The following is a 21,489-nucleotide window of genomic DNA, read 5'->3' on the forward strand; positions in this document are numbered from 1 at the left end:
GGAGTTTGCATGTTCTCCCCGTGTCCGCGTGGGTTTCCTCCGGGTGCTCCGGTTTCCCCCACAGTCCAAAGACATGCAGGTTAGGTTAACTGGTGACTCTAAATTGACCGTGAGTGTGAATGGTTGTCTGTGTCTATGTGTCAGCCCTGTGATGACCTGGCGACTTGTCCAGGGTGTACCCCGCCTTTCGGCCCTAGTCAGCTGAGATAGGCTCCAGCTTGCCTGCGACCCTGTAGAAGGATAAAGCGGCTAGAGATAATGAGATGAGACATTGATTTTCGTGACGTCACGTGTGGGACGCCTCCTTCTGAATCCTACGTCAGCGCTGGTTTGTTTATGAGAAAACGACCTGGTGGTTTTCTGCAAATTTCTTCACCGTTATCTCAGAATTATTAAAATGGTTAACAGGTGTATCATAGGAGGGTGTAGCAACACCAATCTTGATGGGATTAGTACTCATCATTTCCCAAAAGACCAGACAATGAGAGAGAAATGGGAGTGCTTGGTCTACACAGGCTGTGCACTGAAACCGTGCAAGCTCTCGCAGCCTGCTGGCGCTTCCGCAGATAACGTCACGAATCTGGCTCCAGACTCCCTTGGGATTTTTCCAGATGTGTTTTGTTATTTTATTTTTTTCTGCTGTAGACAGATGACCTTGTGGATGAGTGTGTAAAGGGACATACTTTCATATAAAAAAAAACACGAAATTGGTCCAGAATATGCACTTTAAGATAATCATCACCTTTAGAAATGTATCATGCTTAGACAAAACTGAAATTCACAAACTGTCTCGATATATTTGAATTCATCCTACTTTTTCTTCTACCTTTAATAAAATTAAAGCAGATAAAAAATTGTCACATAATAGACAACACAATACACACCGTTTATTAGTCAGCCATTTCTCCTGCTGCTCAGTGATTAATATTACTACTACTGTTAAAGCTAGGCATCCTTTCGATTTCATAAAATCGGTGAAATTTAGTTCCGTCTGAAATTTGGTCACTGTGATCGATGTTTATTTCTGTAATATCTCACAAAATATCAGGCCATTGTGTAATTGGGAAGTTGTTTAATTTGAGAGAATTCCCGAACAAATAATGTGCATGAAATCGCTTGCTTCACGCAATCAAGCAGACAGAGGAAGTCCGTGTACGCATGCACAGGTTTACCTTGACTGTGCACTGACGGTTACATCATTCTGTGGTTAAACAAACAGCTGATCACACCGAGGTGCTCGCTGACCGCCGATATTTATTAGTTTGGTCCTGCGTTTCCTTCTCAACATCATGTCTTTTCTTCTCACTTTCTGTTACTGTAGTTGGTCTTCCACATTTCATTCACACACTCACGTCCTCCATTTTTCTCTCCTGTTTCAAATTTGTATCCCACAATGCCTTGTGCGAACAGGGAAAGCCCACCATGTGATGCATGACGTAGTATCTTGAATTGGCTCATGGTGAAGCAGGAAAAAATAGCGGAGAATTTAAGGCCACGTGGCCTGAAATTCATTAACTGTTCTATTAAAAAAAAAAAAAACTAATAAAATTGGAAGTCTATGTTTCTAATTCAGTAGCTTTCGGTCCACTAAACACAAATAATTGGGTGTCAGGGAAAATCTTTTTATGACCTAAACTTGAAAAATCTGAAAGGCAGTCTACCTTTCATACTGCTTTCCCTGAAATCTCTACATGGTTAAATCATTTAACATTTTTAAATGCAGGGAGTACACAGTCTCAGACAACACTTTATATGTTTTGTAAAAAGTACGTTTTTATTTGTACACTTTGTCACTGAGATTGATCTACTGTACAAAAGCGACGATACAAATATGCAATACATAATGGCATTATTCAGAATCAATTAATCACTATCACTGGTGCAAATCTCCACCCACAATCTCCTGTCAATTAATGCTTCAAATTAAAATCCCAATGAACTATACTCATGCCTTCTTCTCTTTTTTTTATTTATTCTCTCTTCCCCTTTTAGTCATGGAAGATGGCAGAGAGCTTATTCTGTTGCAGCCAGGAGGGACTGAGATTATGAAAATAAGTTCCTCTGCATTTTGCAGTGGGCTTGAAGGAAAATTTGGTTGTACAGCTCAGATCCAGAATCTGGAGGATCATGGAGCTTCATCCTTTTCCCAACACAAACCAACAATCGTGCCTGAGATTAAGTACAGCAAACAGCTGTTAAAGGGCCTGAAGGTATCGGTGTGGAAAGATGATCTTACTACACATAAGGCAGATGCTGTGGTAAATGCAGCAAATGAGCATTTAAGTCATGGAGCAGGACTTGCTCAAGCACTGAGTCAAGCTGGAGGTCCTATGATCAAGAAATGGAGTCAAGATATCATAACTCATATGGGGAAAGTTCCCACAGGTACAGCTGTTGCAACACCAGCTGGAAATCTCCCTTGTAAAATGATCATACATGCTGTTGGGCCCTGTGTCTCATTAAATCCAACAAAACCAGAACTTATTCAAGCATCAGACCTTTTACATGGAACAATTTGGAGCATCTTGCAGAAAGCTGAATTTGAAAAACTGCAGTCTGTTGCAATCCCTGCAATAAGCTCAGGCATTTACAGTTTTCCACTGCAAAAATGTGCTGAAATCATTGTACATACCGTGGAGAAATTCAGTTATAAACGCAATCCAGGAGCCAGGAGCCTCGAGGTCCGTCTAGTGAATCATGATGATGCCTCAGTTCAACAGATGCACAAAGCTTGCTGTGAAATTTTGGGGCAATCTGAGCCCATTCCAATTCAAAACCAGGGCAATGCACAAACCCAGTCTGTAGTCTCTCGTCTGGATCTGGGGGACATAACTCTGTACCTCAAAAATGGTGCCATTGAGAATGAGACAGTAAGTTTGAAAAATTGTTACACTTTATAAACTAAATTATAATGGAGCACTTGGACTCTATGGCCGAAAGTCTGTGGACACCTGACCAATCACACCCATATGTGTTTGTTGAACATCCGAAGGTCTGGGGTGCAGTTAGTGTTCCAGTTCATCCCAAAGGTGTTCAGTGGGGTTGAGGTTAGGGCTCTTTGCAGATCTGGATGCTTGAGTTTTTCTAGTCCAACCTTGGCAAACCATGTCTTCATGGAGTTCTCACAGTGCACAGGGGTGTTGTCATGCTGGAACAGGTTTGGGCTTCTTAGTTCCAGTAAACTTACAGTACTACAGCATACAAAGATATTCTGTACAACTGTGGGCTTCCAACATTGTGGCAATGAAGGTCAAGTGTCCATGTACTTTTGCCCACTGAGCCTGAAAAAGCACAATTTGTAGGTGAAAAAAAAACCCCATGAGGTTTACAGCAATGTAAAAAAAAATAATTTCTGTTCATTTTATTCTAGTATTTCAGTGCATTTCTGTAGCCTTATTGTCTTTATATAATTGTTAGTAGGTTAATATTATTGTTTGATGCTCATGTTGTTTGACCATTTCATTATGTTTGTTTTTGTAGACAGATGTGATTGTGAACACCATAGGTGCAGACTTAGATTTAACAAAAGGACAGGTTTCATCTGCGCTACTGAAAAAAGCTGGCTGGATGATTCAAGATGAAGTAAAAAGGCAAAAACATGGTTTAGAGGGTGATGTTATTGCAACTTCTGGCTATTACCTGAACTGCAAGGCAGTGTACCACACTGTCTGTGCGCCAAAAGACCAAACAAAGGCCCATAAGGTTGGATTTTTAATATATAACTAGTTAAGCATACCAGAATTTTATAGCAATTAATTCATTAGCACTCTGATGAGCACCTAAAGTTTATTCATCCCTTCACCATGGGTGATTTTAAAGTAGAGCTACTAATCCATCTCAAACAATTAGAATATTGTGAAAAGTTCAAAACTTTCCAGCAGTTATTTAAGAATGTGAAAATTTAATATATTCTAGACTCATTGCATGTAAACTAAAATGTTTCAAGCATTTTTTCTAGTTTAATTTTGATAATTATGGCCTCCAGCACCAAAAAAAACCCTCAAAATATTAGAGTATTTCATTTTGAGTTTGAGTAAAACAGTATAAATACCATGTATCTCTTGGTCTAGTTCAGTACACGCAACTACAATCACGGGGAAGACTGCTGACTTGACAGTTGTCCAGAAGATGACCATCGACACCCTCCACAAAGAGGGTAAGCCACAGAAGGTCATTGTTGAAAAGGCTGGTCGGAAAAGGTGCACAAGCAACATGGATGACCACAGCCTTGAGAAGATTGTCAAGAAAAGTCGATTCAAGAACTTGGGAGAGCTTCACAAGGAGTGGGCTGTGGCTGGGGTCAATGCATCAAGAGCCACCATGCAGACGTCTTCAGGAAAGGGGCTACAACTGTTGCATTCCTGATATCAAGCTAATCCTAAAAGAGAAACAACGTCAGAAGCGTCTTACCTGGGCTAAGAAGAGAAAGAACTGGACTGTTGCTCAGTGGTCCAAAGTCCTCATTTCCGATGAAAGTAATTTTTGCATTTAATTTGGAAATTAAGATCCTCGAGTCTGGAGGAAGAGTGGAGAGGCACAGAATCCAAGGTGTTTGAAGTCCAGTGTGAAGTTTCTGCAGTCTGTGATGATTTGGGGTGCCAGTTCATCTGCTGATGTCGGTCCACTGTATTTTATCAAGTCCAAAATCAATGCAGTTGTCTACCAGGAGATTTTAGAGCACTTCATGCTTCCATCTGCTAACAAGCTTTATAAAGATGCTGATTTCATTTTCCAGCAGGATTTAGCACCTGCTCACAGTGCCAAAACTACTACTGAATGGTTTATTGACCATGATATTACTATGCTTGATTGGCTAGCCAATTCGCCTGACCTGAACCCCAGAGAGAATCTGTGGGCCAAGAGGAAGATGAGAAACGCCCGAACTAAAAATACAGACAAGCTGAAGGCCGCTATCAAAGCAACCTGGGCTTCAGTAACACCTCAGCAGTCCCACAGGCTGATCGCCTCCATGCCGCACCGCATTGATGCAGTAATTTGTGGTAAAGGAGCTTCAACCAAGTATTGAGTGTATAAATGAACATACTTTTCAGAAGTTTGACATTTCTGTATTGTAAATCCTGTTTTTGATCGATCTTAGGAAATATTCTAATATTTTGAGATACTGGATTTCTGATTTTCATAAGCCATAATCATCAAAATAAAAATAAAAAAATGCTTGAAATATTTCACTTTACGTGTAATGAATATAGAACATATGAAAGTTTACCTTTTTGAATTAAATTACGGAAAAAAATAACTTTTTCCACAATATTTTAATTGTTTGAAATGTACGAGTATAGCACCACTGTATTTTTCTTGGACATCAAATTTAGCATGTCCTTTTCTCATGTTTTAGTTTTCTGTCATGAATGTTGACCTCTCATTAAAAAAAAATGCATCATTGTCTTTTCTAGATTCTTTCCTCTGTGGTCACAAATTGCCTTATAATGGCAAGCACTAAAGGTTGTTCATCCATATCTTTTCCTGCTCTCGGGACGGGCAACCTTTGCCTTCAAAAGGATGAAGTTTCTCAAACTATGACTAATGCGGTCGTGGATTTTTCTAAAACCTATCATGGCTCAAAAATAAAAATATTTTTCGTAATTTTTCCAAAGGATACTTTGACACTGAAGGTACACTTAAGCTTCCATTTCTTCTAACGTATAACCTCTTATTAGCTGTGGCATTAGTCACAGTATTGTACAGGGTGTTTCAAAAAATTTGATATTATTTGAGATGTAAATATCCCAGCCCTGTGATGACCTGGCGACTTGTCCAGGGTGTACCCCGCCTTTCGCCCGTAGTCAGCTGGGATAGGCTCCAGCTTGCCTGCGACCCTGTAGAACAGGATAAAGCAGCTAGAGATGATGAGATGAGATGAGATGAGATGTAAATATCCCAGAAACTACATAGTCGAGCTAAATGAAACTGAACAGGCTTAATGTTGAGCATTATAAGATCTCTCATCTCATCTCATTATCTCTAGCCGCTTTATCCTTCTACAGGGTCGCAGGCAAGCTGGAGCCTATCCCAGCTGACTATGGGCGAAAGGCGGGGTACACCCTGGACAAGTCGCCAGGTCATCACAGGGCTGACACATAGACACAGACAACCATTCACACTCACATTCACACCTACGGTCAATTTAGAGTCACCAGTTAACCTAACCTGCATGTCTTTGGACTGTGGGGGAAACCGGAGCACCCGGAGGAAACCCACGCGGACACGGGGAGAACATGCAAACTCCGCACAGAAAGGCCCTCGCCGGCCCCGGGGCTCGAACCCAGGACCTTCTTGCTGTGAGGCGACAGCGCTAACCAGTACACCACCGTGCCGCCCAATATAAGATTTATTACTCAAAATTTGAATGAGAAATTCAAAGGTATGTGGATTCCATGAACAATTTCACAAGTTTTCAATATGTGTGCTGCCTGAGACACACAGAAAGACAGCCTTCCTCTTTGAACTTTTTGTGCCGTGTCCAAATCTGTATTGCAGTTGGTGCATTTTTAAAGAATTCTCTCATAAATGCAGGCTGCACAGTCTTGTTCGACTGTGTTCGAGCGTACTCTAACACACAAAATGCCTTTTCTTTTCCAGTGGATGGCATTTCTATACCTAAAAAGATAAAAACAACAAACATTAAACATAAAATTTTGACCTGTTTCCACATAAGCTGTTAAAATTTGAGGTCAACTGAACAAGAATTGGCAAAGTTATTAGATTGTGAAATGATATCAAAATTTTTGAAACACCCTGTATATCATGAAATGTCAGAATGTCAATTCATTGGTGTAAACTGTTGATGTATTTGATGTATTTTAGGCTTTTGAAAAGGAAATGACTTTACTTAAAAAAAGACAGCAGACCTGGCAAACCTCCAGGAGCCCCAAAGGAAAAAGTGAGAATTTATTTTTTTTTAAATAAAAAGTATATTTTTAGCTCTGTGATTGTGTTTCAAACCTCACTGGTTTCCTGATATCACAGTTGCTTTAAGATTGGTCAGCAATTTTATGCCTCGGCCACTGAGGGTTGTCTGTCCGTCCGAGATTTTCGTAAGCGCAACATCTCAAAACCAAGTTGTGGAATGTTTGTAGGATTTACAGTACCTTGCAAAAGTATTCATCCCCCTTGGTGTTTGTCCTGTTTTGTTGCATTGCAAGCTAGGATTAAAATGGATTTTGGGGGCGTTAGCACCATTTGATTTGCACAACATGCCTACAACTGTAAAAGTGCAGAATTGTTTTTTTTATTGTGACACAAACAATAATTTAGATGAAAAAACAGAAACCAGGACTGTGCATAAGTATTCACCCCCCTTTCATATGAAATCCCTAAATAAGAGCTGCTCCAACTAATTCATTTCATAAGTCACATAATTAGTTGATTAAGATCCACCTGTGTGCAATCAAAGTGTCACATGATCTGTCACATGATGTCTGTATAAATCAACCTGTTCTGGAAGGACTCTGACTCTGCAACACTACTAAGCAAGCAACATGAAAACCAAGGAGCCTCCAAACAGGTCAGAGACAAAGTTGTGGAGAAGTATAGATCAGGGTTGGGTTATAAAAAATATCCCAAACTTTGAATATTCCAGGGAGCACCATTAAATCCATTATAGCAAAATGGAAAGAATATGGCACCACTACAAACCTGACAAGAGAAGGCCGCCCACCAAAACTCACAGACCAGGCAAGGAGGACATTAATCAGAGATGCAACAAAGATACCAAAGAGAACACTGACGGAGCTGCAAAGATCCACAGCGGAGATGGGAGTATCTGTCCATAGGACCACTTTAAGCCGTACATTCCACAGAGTGAGGCTTTATGGAAGAGTGGACAGAAAAAAAGCCATTGCTTAAAGAAAAAATATAAGAAAACATATTTGGAGTTTGCCCAACAGCATGTGGCAGGCTCCCCAAACACATGGAAGAAGATTCTCTGGTCAGATGAGACTAAAATTTAACTTTTTGGCCATCATGGGAAAACCATGTGTGGTGCAAACCCAACACCCTGAGAACACCATTCCTACAGTGAAGCATGGTGGTGGCAGCATCATGCTGTGGGGATGTTTTTCATCTGCAGGGACAGGAAAGCTGGTCAGGACTGAAGGAAAGCTGGATGGCACTAAATACAGGGCAATTCTGGAGGAAAACCTGTTTGACTCAGCCAGAGGTTTGAGATTGGGATGAAGGTTCACATTCCAGTAGGACAATGACCCTAAGCATATATTGGAGTGGTTTAAAAGGAAACCACTATGAAAAAAAGCTATTAAAGCTGTACTGGAGTGGTTTAAAGGGAAACATTTGAATGTCTTGGAATGGCCTAGTCAAAACCCAGACCTCAGTCTAACTGAGAATCTGTGGCATAATTTGAAGATTGCTGGACACTAATGCAATCCATCTGACTTGAAGGAGTTGGAGCAGTTTTGCTTTGAGGAATGGACAAAAATCCCAGTGGCTAGATGTGCTAAGCTAATAGAGACATACCCCAAGAGACTTGCAGCTGTAATTGCAGCAAAAGGTGGCTCTGCAGAGTATTGGCCTTGGGGGGTGAATACCTATGCACACTCCAGACTTATTTATTTTTTTTAATCTTAATTATTGTTTGTGTCACAATAAAAAACAGTTTGCACCTTTAAAGTTGTAGGCATGTTGTGTAAATCAAATGGTGCTAACCCTCCAAAAATCCATTTTAATTCCAGCTTGTAATGCGACAAAACAGGACAAACACCAAGGGGGATGAATACTTTTGCAAGACACTGTATACGGAATTATCACTGTCACCAAGAGATGAACTGATTTGATTTTGAAATTCATCCAAACAGTCAAAGTCACAGCAAAGTCAAATGTCTGAAATATTTTTTCTTCGGCAGCTTCTTTATGTTTGAAATATAGTATTTTATTTCCAGGGTATTTCTGGCATAGAAATTAAAAACAAGAATCCCCATCAACAATGTTGGCATGAAGTTTTAAAAAAAATCTAGTCATGTCTGATATGGTGCAAATGGTCAATACTTGCACAAAACACAGCCTGAAGCACTATACAGTATATAAATATACGTGAGCATATAGAGTAAATTTATTTCATACGATAATTACAAATATTAAGTAATGGTTCCCACACCACCTTTTATTTTTCTGACAGGTTCAGGTTTTCCTGACACACGGGGATTTGAAACAGCACCTTACATTGAGCTCTTTGGCCCCTCTCCAGAAGCACTAAGAGAGGCCAAACGGTGGACATATGACATGCTGCATTTACACTCTGGCACTCTGAAAATAGACAACAATCACGTTGTGCACCTGAGCCAGGAGGATCATAGAAAGCTGATGTCCCTTCAGGTTTCATTTAATGTCCTCATCACAGAATTCTTTAGGGAAGGCAAAGGCGGAATTATCATAAATGGCGAGCCTGTAGGAACCAGTTGTGCAGCGTTGGAGGTGGAAGCCATGTTATGCCAGGCCCAAGAGGCGTTTGCTCGGAGTGAAGAAAAAGACATGCAGGCCTACTTGGGCCATGATGATTCTGGGCAACAACAGATTGAGGGGATGTGTATGTTCTCTATACTGTATTGTATTACCTGACAATACACTAAAATGTGTTTTTTTTTAATATGTGTATGTATAATTTGTCTCCATTGCCTCTATTAGCAAACAGGTCATATCAGAAGACATGCATAGACCTCCGTGTCGCTGACAAGGCAATAAAAGAAAAGCTGAAAGCCTTTGCAACATGTGGTCTGACAGTTGTGAAGGTAAGCTGTGAGATTTATCACTTGTGTCTTTGTACTTAAGTTAAAATGATAATTGATCATAACAAAATTTAAAGGCGCTGACTGCAAAGTCATCTGAAACTTTTACATTTTTTTATTGTGCATGGCATTTTCCTATTTCTCACAAGAACAATGTCATGCAGAAGAGACGTGATCATTTTGATGTACTGAGGGTCACTTTTCTCCGTTTTGGAACTGTTTTCCTCCCTCTTGAGGTAAACAGTACAGCCCTACGGAAACAGTCGAACGCGAGGAGCTTTAACTAATTAGCATAACTATGGAATTACATCACACCAAGATGGTGATGTGTGGAAAACATTGTGCCGATTAAAAATGTATATTATACTAGCAAATCACATTACATCCAAAAGCTGAAACATGCAGGCATCACAGATCCATGTAATTTACCCACAAGCATATTTATTTGTTCTGCCCACTGTGAACACTCACTCTGTCTCTCTCTCTCTGTTGGTGTGTGCATATGCTGCTTCAGATGATTTAAATACCAAGGAGGAATTTCGCTGTGCTTGAATTTACATGTGACAACAATAAAAGCTGCTTCTTCTTAATTTACCCACAAATTTATTTATTCCACTTGAAAAGTGTTTGGCAAACCAGCTGCCGGATTTGGGACACTACAACATCCTGAACTATTTAGCATTTAGGACTTCTAAATACACCGGAGATGCTAAAGGTAGACAAAAGTACAGATGCTGAGCAATATTTCAAAGCAGGTTTCATGCCAGAATGTTATGGGAAATTCCTGATAAAGAAAAATACCTTATTATGACAAAGGTAAGCTCAAACATAGACTTCTTATAGTAATAAGCCAGGGCCTAGACCTATCATATTTTATGGTGTTTAGCCAAGTCTACATTATCAGTACATAACAAACATGCTGCTAGTCGAGCCATGCATTAGGTCTAATAAAATATATTGCATCCAAAGTCCACATCCAGATATACATTTTAACATTGCACAGAGCTTTCACACTAACCTGATATAAAATGTTCTCCACACACACGGGAATTCTTTATCATCCCGTCTTCCTGTTTAACTGCAGCTCACCATTTTTCTCATCTTTCTGAGTTCACTGGGAAGCGGTGAAAAGTTAAACCAGGCTTATCTCTACATCTGTTATTACATCCAAGAGCACTACAGGCCTCTGGCATTGTTCTTTTAGATGGAACTTCTACAAGTTTATTTGTAGATGTTTACTGAACTGGGCTTATAATCACTCGCATACACTTATGCCGATCGCTGACAAACACAAAGCTTGGCTGGATAAACAAATTCGCAGTTACAATGACATCATGTGAAAGGCCCCTATAACTCCATACTCATTACCATGGAGTTGAGCCCATGCATTCTAAGGCTAAGATAGCTAGCATGATTTAGTTATCTGTCCAAAAATAACATATCATCTAACCTTGCTCTAGCTTGCAGTTGCACTCACTAGGCAGTCTTTCCTTTTCTTTTCTGCTGGCTTTTAGCTGGCGGGAGAGCAGAGTCCGCCATGTTTGCCCATGCCGACTTGTTTCGGTTAAAAGTAGGTCAAACACACACCACAGTGATCACATGATATTGTTGCTCACTTGCTTCGGCAATCTCCGGAATCACAAAATGCGGGACGCTTTTTATGCCGGCAAAACATTTACACACAGGATACATGGCGTGTTCAGCAACGAAACATCTCAAAACTCCAACAGCAATAGAAACAGAACATTTTGCTCAGAATTCAACTTTGCAGTCAGCAATTTTAAAGTGGTAGCATTTAAAAATTGCTCAGAGTTGACGATGGTTGAATAACAGGTTCACTATCTGCATTTAAGGGCACATTAAAAACCCAACAAATCCTTACATGGTAGTCTTTATGGTAGTGTTTCATTTACAGACTCCTGTTAAAGTGATTGGATTTGAGACTTGATGTGGTTTGTTTTGGTTGCTGTAGATAGAAAAAATCAAGAACGATGCACTGAAGCAGCTCTACAAATTGAACAGCCAACGCATACAGGATAAACCTCAGAGTCTGTACCAGTGTGTGAAAGCACAGTTCTGTGATCTGATCTGCAGAGTGGGCTTCCAGAGGGAATATGCACCACCTAAAGGTACAAAACCACCTCTGCTGTACTTTATGGGATATTTCAATCAATATCCTGGCTGTAAGTAACTGTAAAATTACCAAGCTATATAATAATAATAATAATAATAATCAGGGAACCCCTGCTCTAAAAAATCTAGCTCTATCTGGAAAAGGCTGATCTGGATGACTCTAGTTAGGCCCATGTACTGTAGCACACACCATGTAATTGTCTTGTAACAATTTCAGGCCTTACAGAAACTGCTTAATCAAAGAAGTGCAATTAATGCAGACTTAATCAGATATCCAATGCGAATCTAAGATTGAACATAGGTAAATGATGAAACATCTTTTTTTACATTTACTTGCAATACAAAAAAACCTTTTGAAAAACCTTTGACTAGCGGTGGACCCAATCCAAAAATGGACTTTATTGCCTTGACTTGAAATGGACAGTTAACCCTTTGATGCAAAACATATGCACACCCCTTCTAATGCACAACATGGGTCAAAAATGACCCGCATTCATTTTCCAGGTTATTTCATGCTGACTGAGTTTTTCTTTGCTCTATCTTTTGAAATCAATTTATTTTATGATTGAATATTCCAAGTATTCTTTAAATATCTTGTTTTTAATTACCACAAATCATTAATTTAATTTTTCTTTCCTACTTTATGAACAAAAATACTTTTTATATTCCTACATATGGGTCATCCAAGTGTGATTTAAAATTAAATGCCTTAATACTATAATAATAATTTGTTTCAAGTAATTACTTTAGCAGTGAATGGGGCCAGTTATTTATTTATTAACTATGTAGTTAGCTAAGCCAACTACAATAAAATTAGCTAACTAAAGTAGAATATGTCGACAGCTAGGTAGCCAATAGTAATTACTTGTAACTTTCTGACAAGTAATCTACTCACTCTCAAGGTAACCTAAACATAATCAATTTTTTTCTAAGGTAATGTTAGAACAATTGAAAAACATTACTTACATGTATTAGATGGGCAAAGGGCGCTGTGCTGAGCTGTGAAATGTCTGACACAAGCACAATTCACAGTTCCCACCAAACGCTGTAGTAAATGCATGCGGGTCGTTTCTGACCCATGTGTGTAAACTTGATGTAGAATTACAAAAGCTGTGCTTGTTCATAACTTAAGAAAGGAAAAATAAAAATGATGATTTGTGCAAAACAAAAACAAGATATTTACTGCATATTTGGAAAAGTAAATGACAAAATGAATTTATTTCAAAAGTATATCATAGAAACACTCAGCCATACATGAAATAACCTGGAAAATGAATGCAGGTCGTTTTTGACCCATGTTGTGCATTAGAAGGGTAGTGATACAAAAAGGGTTTTTATTCAAAAAATAAGAAAGGAAAAAATAAAATAAAGATGTATGACGATCAAAAACAAGTTAATTGAGGAATACCTTGAATACTGAATGATGGAATTAATTTATTGCAAAGATATAGAAGATAAAAACTCAGCCGGGTCACTTTTGACCCATGTTTTGCATCAAAGGGTTAATGTTACTTTCTCTTGATAGTTAACAGTCACCTGTCACTAATATGTCTCTCTTTACTGCCAGAACAAAAATATGGAGCCGGAATATACTTCACCAGTGACGTGAGCAAAGCAAAATCACTGTGGATGAACAATGAAGAAGAGTATCTCTACTTCATTGAAGCTCTGGTGCTCACTGGGAAAGACACACTTGGTTCACCAGATCTGATTGTGCCTCCTCCAAAAGGAAAAGACCCTCTGGTGCGTTATGACAGTCTGAGCAATGAGAAGGACATCTATGTCATCTTCAATGGCCAACAGGCCTATCCTGAGTTCCTGATTACATGCAGCAGACATGCTGCCTAAACTCATTTTTCACTTTTTCACTCAAGCTTGCATTTTCCATGAAGAAAAATGAAACTTAAAGCTCGTTAACTCTAATCAACAAAACTGTTAGCATATGGGGAGCAAATAGATAAACCCAGTATTTAATTCAGTGAACTTCAATTAGTTTTATTGTTGTAGTGAAAATGATTTGGGTTATACTTGTACATTATGGGGCGGCATGGTGGTGTAGTGGTTAGCGCTGTCGCCTCACAGCAAGAAGGTTCTGTGTTCGAGCCCAGCGGCCGGCGAGGGCCTTTCTGTGTGGAGTTTGCATGTTCTCCCCGTGTCCGCGTGGGTTTCCTCCGGGTGCTCCGGTTTCCCCCACAGTCCAAAGACATGCAGGTTAGGCTAATTGGTGGCTCTAAATTGACCGTGAGTATGAATGGTTGGTTGTCTCTATGTGTCAGCCCTGTGATGACCTGGTGACTTGTCCAGGGTGTACCCTGCCTTTCGCCCGTAGTCAGCTGGGATAGGCTCCAGCTTGCCTGCGACCCTGCACAGGATAAGCAGTTACAGATAATGGATGTATGGATGGAAACTGGAAGCTAAATTAGACATTATGACCTACACAAAAAGTTAAATTATTAAAAAAAGAACTAAAGAAGGCATATATATATTGCCAAGCAGGACCTTGCTGATTGACTTATACATTCTTTGTGATACTCTGAGCTCTCAGGTTTTCTTTTGTCCTTTTTTCCTGCTCATATATTCATTTTACTTTCTAAGCTTCTGCCTCTGTTTCAGTTTCATGGAAAATTAGTTTAGGGCTGACTTATACATTCAGGAATTGCAGTAATATGAGTAGATTAAATGCATTCTACGATATTTGTTGTGTTGGAAGTTAAAATAAAGTGTAACATACATATTCACCTTAATCAACAAATACACTGTGGCCTTTATAGTAATGCTGTTGACCCTCTTGCTGTGATTTATAAATGTAGGCACTACATTAATGAGAATATTTTAGCGAACAGCAGCCTTTCTGGATTTATATTCATTCTGATTGCACTCTTTTGTGAAGCTACAGCAATATACAGGACTGTACAAAAGTCTTAGGCACATGTAAAGGAATGCTGTGACCAAAAATGGCTCAAAAATAATGAAATGAAATGTTTCAAGATTAACAAAATACTATAAACAGCAGTAAGCCATAATAAATGAAACAAAGTCAATATATTTGGTGTGAGACGAACCTTTGCTTTAAAAAAAAGTAGTCGCAGGTACAATGAGTGCAGTTTTATGCGGAAATGAGCAGTAGGTTTTACTGAGCATCTTGTAGAACCAGCCACAGTTCTTCTGGACACTTTGACTGTCACACTTCCTTCTTAATTTTGCAGCAAAACCCAGTAGACTTCATTATGTTTTCTTTTTTAATCTGAAAAGTGGTCTGTTATGGAATATGCTGCTCAGATACAAACTTTTTTTCTGTAACATTTAATTTTGGTCTTGGGGGAAAAAAAACTAATGTTTGGAACTCTAAAATGTTTTTGAACTGTTTCGATAATGTCAAAGTCATGAAATAGACATCTATAGCAAAGTTTGTATGAAAAAAGGTGCCTAAGACTTTTGCACAGAACCGTATGTTTTATTTCATTTTCAATAATGAGGATAATTATGCTGATTAGGTGATGGTTTGAAAGTGTGTGGTGTTTTCTGGTCTGTCTTTTGATTACAGCAATAAAATATAACAGATTTCATATTCCATCTTTGCTCTGTTCAATTGTTTTATGTCAGATGTGTGTGCAAGGAATGAGCAGGCAGATTAAATTAAATCTGATATACAGACAGGTTTAATCTGAAACACAAACACAGTGTCATTTGTTGACCCACATGTCGAATCACAACATTACTGTACATACTGTGAAATATAAGAACACAAAGGTGAAGGGCTCAGCTGATTGTAAGGAATGAGGAAACGTGTTGAAGTCCAGCAGTCTTCCGGATTTGGAAATATTCCTAATAAAACACTTTAGGCTCTAGGTTGTATCATTTTAGTGGAGAAAAGGTAGGCACTTTACAATTTTACAGTCTCAGCATTTAGCAAGCCCTAAACTTTTCATAAAGACCCACTTTCATCAAGCAGGTTTTCTCCTGAAGAATTACCAAACACTGACTTTGGAAAGGACAAAAACTCTGTAAATACTCTGTGGCCTTTCTGTCTACAGTGACCCTGACTTCCAAGTGCACTTCCACAGGAATGTTCCTGCCATTCATGGTGATCATGGCTGGGACCTTTAAAAGCTCCGAAAGGAATGTTTTAACAGCATATGTAAACACCTTTATTTCATATTAGGTCCTGAAACAAGTTTGTTTTTTTAAAGATGCAAGCACTGATACCACCATGCATGAAGGTAAATCCATCCGGAAATAGAGGCTCTATTTTATTGTCCTGAACTCTCCACTATTAAAACGAAGTCAAACGTGTCAAACTTGTTTCAACCATGCAGCTTGTCTATGTAAAGTCTCTGATTTCTCTTCCTTGTGTCACTGCTGATAAACTTGAGCACACAATGCAATACGTTTTTAGGAATCATGACGACGCTCATACAAATCACATGATCTATGCAATATCCTTTGGCATTTTTAATACAATCTGATCATTAACAGCAGACTTACTAGGTCTGATTTGCTAAAGTTACAAGTTGGTTCCATGATTGGCAACTCAAGCATTGGCTTTAAGTTCGTGCCATAAACGTTTGTAGACACCTGACCATCACACCTATACACTCACTGGCCACTTTAATAGGAACTTGTGCTTGATTCTAAGATTCCTGTTCTTGGCTGCAGGAGCAGAATCCTGTTTTCCTGCTGTTGCATGCTGAGATGCTTTTCTGCTCACCACGGTTGTAAAGAGTGATGATATGAGTTACTATATCCTTCCTGGCAGCTCGAACCAATCTGGCCATTTTCTTCTGATCTCTCTTACCAACAAGGCGTTTGTTTCTGCCCACAGAACTGTCACTCACTCACCTCACTCAGTGTTTTTTTTTGTTTTTCGCACCATTCTGTGTAAACTCCAGAGACTGTTGTGTGTGAAAACCCCAGGAGATCAGCAGTTTCTGAAATACTCAAACCAGTCCATTTGGCTCAGTCATTTGTAAAGTCACACTTTGAGATCACAATTTTTCCCATTCTGATGTTTGAAATGAACATTAACTGAAGCTCTTGTTTTGTATCTGCATGATTTTATGCATTTTGCTTCTGTCAAGGAATTGTCTGATTAGATAACTGCATCAAACAGCAGGTGGATGGGTGTATCTAATAAAGTGGCCAGTGACTGTATGGACCTGTTGAGCATCCCATTCTGATTTAATCATTATAATGACCTCCACGGGGTGACACAGCAGTGCAGTGGTTAGCACTGTCGCCTCACAGCAAGAAGGTTCTGGGTTCGAGCCCAGTGGCCGATGAGGGCCTTTCTGTGTGGAGTTTGTATGTTCTCCCCGTGTCTGCGTGGGTTTCCTCCGGGTACTCCGGTTTCCCCCATAGTTCAAGGACATGCAGTTAGGTTAACTGGCTACTCTAAATTGCCCATGTGTGTGAATGGTTGCTTGTCTGGCGAAGCTGTGACAGGCCTGGCAAGCCGGTGATAGATAGATAGATGCAGACAGCCTCGTGGGAGGCTGTCAACTGACAGGCCAATTGGCCTACAAGGAACGTGGAAAAAAAAAAAAAAAAGCATCCAGTCTTCTGGGAAGGCTTTCCACTAGATTTTGGGGTGTGCCTGTAGGGATTTGTGTTCATTCAGCTACAAGAGCATTATTAAGATCAGGTACTGATGTTTAGTGAGGAGATCTGGGGTGCCGTCAGTGTTCCAGTTCATCCTAAAGGTGTTAAGTATGGTTGAAATCAGGGCTCTGTGCAGATCAGGACACTGGAGTTCTTCCACACCAACCTTCACAAACCATGTCTTCATGGACCTCAGTTTGTGCACAGGATCATTATCATGCTGGAAGAGATTTGGACCTGTTAGTTCCAGTGAAGGGAAACTGTAAATCTACAGCGTACAAAGGCATTCTATGTAATTGTGTGCAACAGTTTTGGGAAAGAACACATTTTGGTGTGATGTTCAGGCGTTCACATACTTTTGGCTATGAGAAACTCTAAACCTCATCCTACTGTACAAATGCACAAACACATGAAAGCTAGAGATTGCCCTTTTTTATGCTGACCGAGGAAATGTGATGTTCAATCAGTACAAGGGTCAAATTAGCTTAACCCTCATGTTCTCTTCGTCCCATTTTTACCCGCTTTCATTTTATTAATACTTAATATGGCCAATAACAAATTTGGCTTAGTTTCTTGAAAAAAAAATCTTCGACGAATTACATACAGGTCGCTTTTTTTTTTTAAATGTTAAATCTGATACAAATCTCATTCCCTACACCTCCCTACACCTGTGTTCCCAGCAAACAGGAAGTGCTTTCATGCTTCTATTGATATCATTTCTGATTCTTAATGCCAGGAAGGTACGGCAAATTTAAACTAAAATGTTACACCTGTATTGCTTTAGCTAAAGATATGGCCTGAGTCAGTAGGACAACCACCGTAGTGAAGAACATGAGGGTTCAAACTGCAACTTCCTACATCACAGGATTCACAGACGATCATTCGTTGGCCTCGGCCATTTCGTTGCCGTCCACCAGGAGTGTGTGGATGATGCCGTCTCTCCTCCTGCCGCTGCTCACGGCCTTAATGCAGCAGTCGTGGTCGCCCAGAGTGAAGTGCGTCTCTGTGCCGTCATCCACAAACTCCCCCTGTGTTTCGATCAGCACAAGAGGACAATTTTAAGTTTATGGTGCGACTAAAGCTCCTGTCAAGTGGCTGTTTTTTCACAGTGCATCCAAAGGTTAGAATGGATCTATAAAAATGTGTCAACTCTGTCCCTGTCCACATGTTAAACATACAAGTGTTTGATCAATCAAATCAAATAAAAAAGTGTCAAATCAAATACTTGTTATAGATAAAATTACAGAACAGGACAGAGAACATAAATTTTTTTTCAAGGCGTATCTGTTTATTCACACTTCAGTACTGATGTATTTATGAATATTCATGCCTTTCAGCATTCTCACACTCTCTCCAACACCAACTTTTATTACTTCTGGATACTTACGGCTGTCTCCATTTTCTGCCCATTGCACCAAATGTCCATGGTGTCTTTCTCTGTTCGGAAAGAGAGAGAGGGCACAGCCAATCATTTACTAATGTGTTGTAAAGTTCTAACAATACCAAGTGCAATAAAATGTAGTCACACTCATTATTATCCATTGCATCAAAGTTCACTGCAGTTTGCTTCCTTTTTCTTATTCACCCACAATGACATGCAATAGTGCTTTCAAAGCTCAATACAGGTTTCCTTCAGATATTATCGCATACAGTTTCGGAAAGTCCCGGCAGCTTCAATGGCATGTGCCCCATCCGGTCCTGTCAGAACATCTATTTCTAGACGAGGTAACTAAAGTCTACTGGACGGTAAATGTTATATTGCTTTTTTACAGGAACGCTGTAATGAAAGAGGAACAACCACACATTGCGTGAAGGTGTTAAATGTGTCTCTTTATGTACATTTCACAGCCTTGAGTCTACAAGACAACAAACCATCCTGATTATAGCTGTTTGGTTAATGAGCACAGTAAATTATTGGTGTAACCCAGATGACAAAAAAATTTAATTTGAGCTCGAAAGTGTACAAAGGAGGCTGCCTTATTTATTAGTAAGCATGTATATCAGTAAAAACACTCACTACCTTGCTAATAGCAACATAATACATACAGTTCCCCCTATGATTATTGGCACCCCTTGTAGAGACTAGTAAAAAATACAACCTTTAATTGAAATAAATGTATTCAGAGAAAAACAAATCCCTGCATTTAATACTTTGTACAACCTCCTTTGCTAATAAAACAGCCCTGAGTCTCCTATAACATTTTATAAGGTTGGAGATACAGAGCAGGGGATCTGAGACCATTCCTCTTTACACAGTCTCTCCAGATCATCCAGGGTCTTCGGCCCCCTCTTGTGCTCTCTTCTTCAGCTCACCCACAGGTTTTCATTGGGGTTCAGGTCAGGGGACTGAGATGGTCAGGGCAGAAGCTTGATTCTGTGCTCAGTGAACCATTTTTGTATTGATTTGGACTTTTGCTTTAGATCACTGCCCTGCTGGAAGATCCAATGACGACCCAGTTTTAGTTTCCTGGCAGAGGCAGCCAGATTCTGATTTAAAATGTTCTGGTATTTCCTGGAGTCAATGATGCCATGGACCCTAATAAGGTTTCCAGGCTCTTTGGGGGAAAAACAGCCCCAAAACATCACAGAATTTCCACCATATTGTACAGTTGGGATCGGGTTCTTTTCATTATAGCCATCCTTTTTACACCAAACCCACCTTGAGTGTTTCTTACAAAAAAGCTCAATTTCTGTTACACAAACCACTGAATACAGTTCCAGTCAAAGTTGGAGTAGCATTTCACAAACTTCAGGTGCTTATGTCTGCAGTTAACTGACAGAAAAGTTTTTTTTTCTGGCACCTTCCAAATTCTCTGTTGGCATGGAGGTGGAATCTGATGGTGGTTTTGGAGACTTGGAAACCCAAAGATTTTACTTTTCCTTGTAATTCACCAACAGTGATCCTTGGGGATTTTTTTTTGTCTCTTCTCACTGTACATGGGGGCAAAATAAACTTGGGTCCTCTTCCAGGCAAGTTTGTAACAGTTCCAGTTGGTGTCCACTTTTTTATTATTACCCTAGCAGTAGAAATGGACATTTTCAGGTGAGTAGTTATTTGTTATAACCATTCCCTGACTTATGAAGGTCAACACACTTCTCCCTCATTTGGTTTATGTGTATCTTTCCCATGTTGATAGATGACTAAGGGAATTTGTCCTCTGTGTCACCTCATTTGTTCCCCAGTTAATCAAGAAGTCATGGATTACAGTGTGAAAGTTCCTGCACACTCCAATCAACTCAAACATGTACAATTTAAATGGGAAACATGCTTCAGTTACATTGTGTTCACTATCATTTCCAGAGGTCTCAATAATAGTGTCATGTGTTTTTGTTGAAAATAATTATTTCTTGATAAGGGTGTCTGTGAAGATTCTCAGTCATCCAGGTCATAGTAAACTGTGGGTGGTAAAAGAGAGCAACTGGACTTGCCTGAAGATTCTTGAAGACGTTTCACCTCTCATCCGAAAGTCTTTTTCAGTTCTGTCAGACTGGTAGGGAGTATCAGGTATTTATCCTCTCATGGATGAAAAGCTCATCTAAGGTGTCACTGAGGTGGTGTTTACATTAGACCGTATCCGTCTCGTTTTCGTCGCGGATGCACTCTCCGTTTACATTAAAACGCCGGGAAATGACTCCACAGGCGGAACAACTTGAATCTGCCAGGGCCCACGTATTCAACCCAGTTCGTATCTGATCTGGTGCTGTGTAAACATTGAGATACGAGGAAACGCAGTGCTGAGCTCTAGCTGACGTCGTCATTGGACAACGTCACTGTGACATCCACCTTCCTGATTTGCTGGCGTTGTTCATGCCACGTTGGTCATGTGACGCGACTGCTGAAAAATGGCACGGACTTCACTTCCTGCTATTGTTTCCGCCTTGTATCACCTTTTTGTTTTTCATTAAAGAGTATAAAAGTATGAATATAATGCTTTGCCATTCTTAATGTTGTTCATGGTAAGATGCAAATACTGCCCATTGTGTAGTTATGATTGCCTTT

The 21,489-nt window shown here is 39.7% G+C and overlaps 3 protein-coding genes across 7 annotated transcripts in view; 1 reads left to right on the forward strand and 2 right to left on the reverse strand.

Moving 5' to 3' along the window:
• The window catches only part of LOC132891521 (protein mono-ADP-ribosyltransferase PARP9-like), a 97,198-nt gene extending 84,276 nt beyond the window's left edge, over positions 1 to 12,922 (reverse strand). Inside the window, exon 1 of the mRNA XM_060929183.1 lies at positions 12,858 to 12,922. The gene's annotated coding sequence lies outside the window, so the exon portion shown is untranslated. The remainder of the gene's footprint in view (positions 1 to 12,857) is intronic.
• The window catches only part of LOC132891520 (protein mono-ADP-ribosyltransferase PARP9-like), a 36,424-nt gene extending 20,962 nt beyond the window's left edge, over positions 1 to 15,462 (forward strand). The window contains exons 2-9 of the mRNA XM_060929181.1: positions 1,993 to 2,870; positions 3,481 to 3,702; positions 5,415 to 5,633; positions 6,826 to 6,901; positions 9,152 to 9,559; positions 9,658 to 9,761; positions 11,731 to 11,887; positions 13,459 to 15,462. Coding sequence (XP_060785164.1) covers positions 1,993 to 2,870; positions 3,481 to 3,702; positions 5,415 to 5,633; positions 6,826 to 6,901; positions 9,152 to 9,559; positions 9,658 to 9,761; positions 11,731 to 11,887; positions 13,459 to 13,739 — 2,345 coding nt within the window. The 3' untranslated portion in view covers positions 13,740 to 15,462. The remainder of the gene's footprint in view (positions 1 to 1,992; positions 2,871 to 3,480; positions 3,703 to 5,414; positions 5,634 to 6,825; positions 6,902 to 9,151; positions 9,560 to 9,657; positions 9,762 to 11,730; positions 11,888 to 13,458) is intronic.
• A 60-nt stretch (positions 15,463 to 15,522) lies between these two features.
• faima (Fas apoptotic inhibitory molecule a) overlaps positions 15,523 to 21,489 on the reverse strand; it is a 40,579-nt gene continuing 34,612 nt past the window's right edge. For all 5 annotated transcript variants that reach the window (XM_060929190.1, XM_060929188.1, XM_060929189.1 and 2 more), the window contains exons 4-5: positions 18,877 to 18,926; positions 15,523 to 18,517 (exon numbers count right to left, since the gene is read on the reverse strand). In XM_060929190.1, coding sequence (XP_060785173.1) covers positions 18,368 to 18,517; positions 18,877 to 18,926 — 200 coding nt within the window. In that variant the 3' untranslated portion in view covers positions 15,523 to 18,367. The remainder of the gene's footprint in view (positions 18,518 to 18,876; positions 18,927 to 21,489) is intronic.

Source organism: Neoarius graeffei, chromosome 9, assembly GCF_027579695.1.
Source record: "Neoarius graeffei isolate fNeoGra1 chromosome 9, fNeoGra1.pri, whole genome shotgun sequence".
NCBI classification, from domain to species: Eukaryota; Metazoa; Chordata; class Actinopteri; order Siluriformes; family Ariidae; genus Neoarius; species Neoarius graeffei.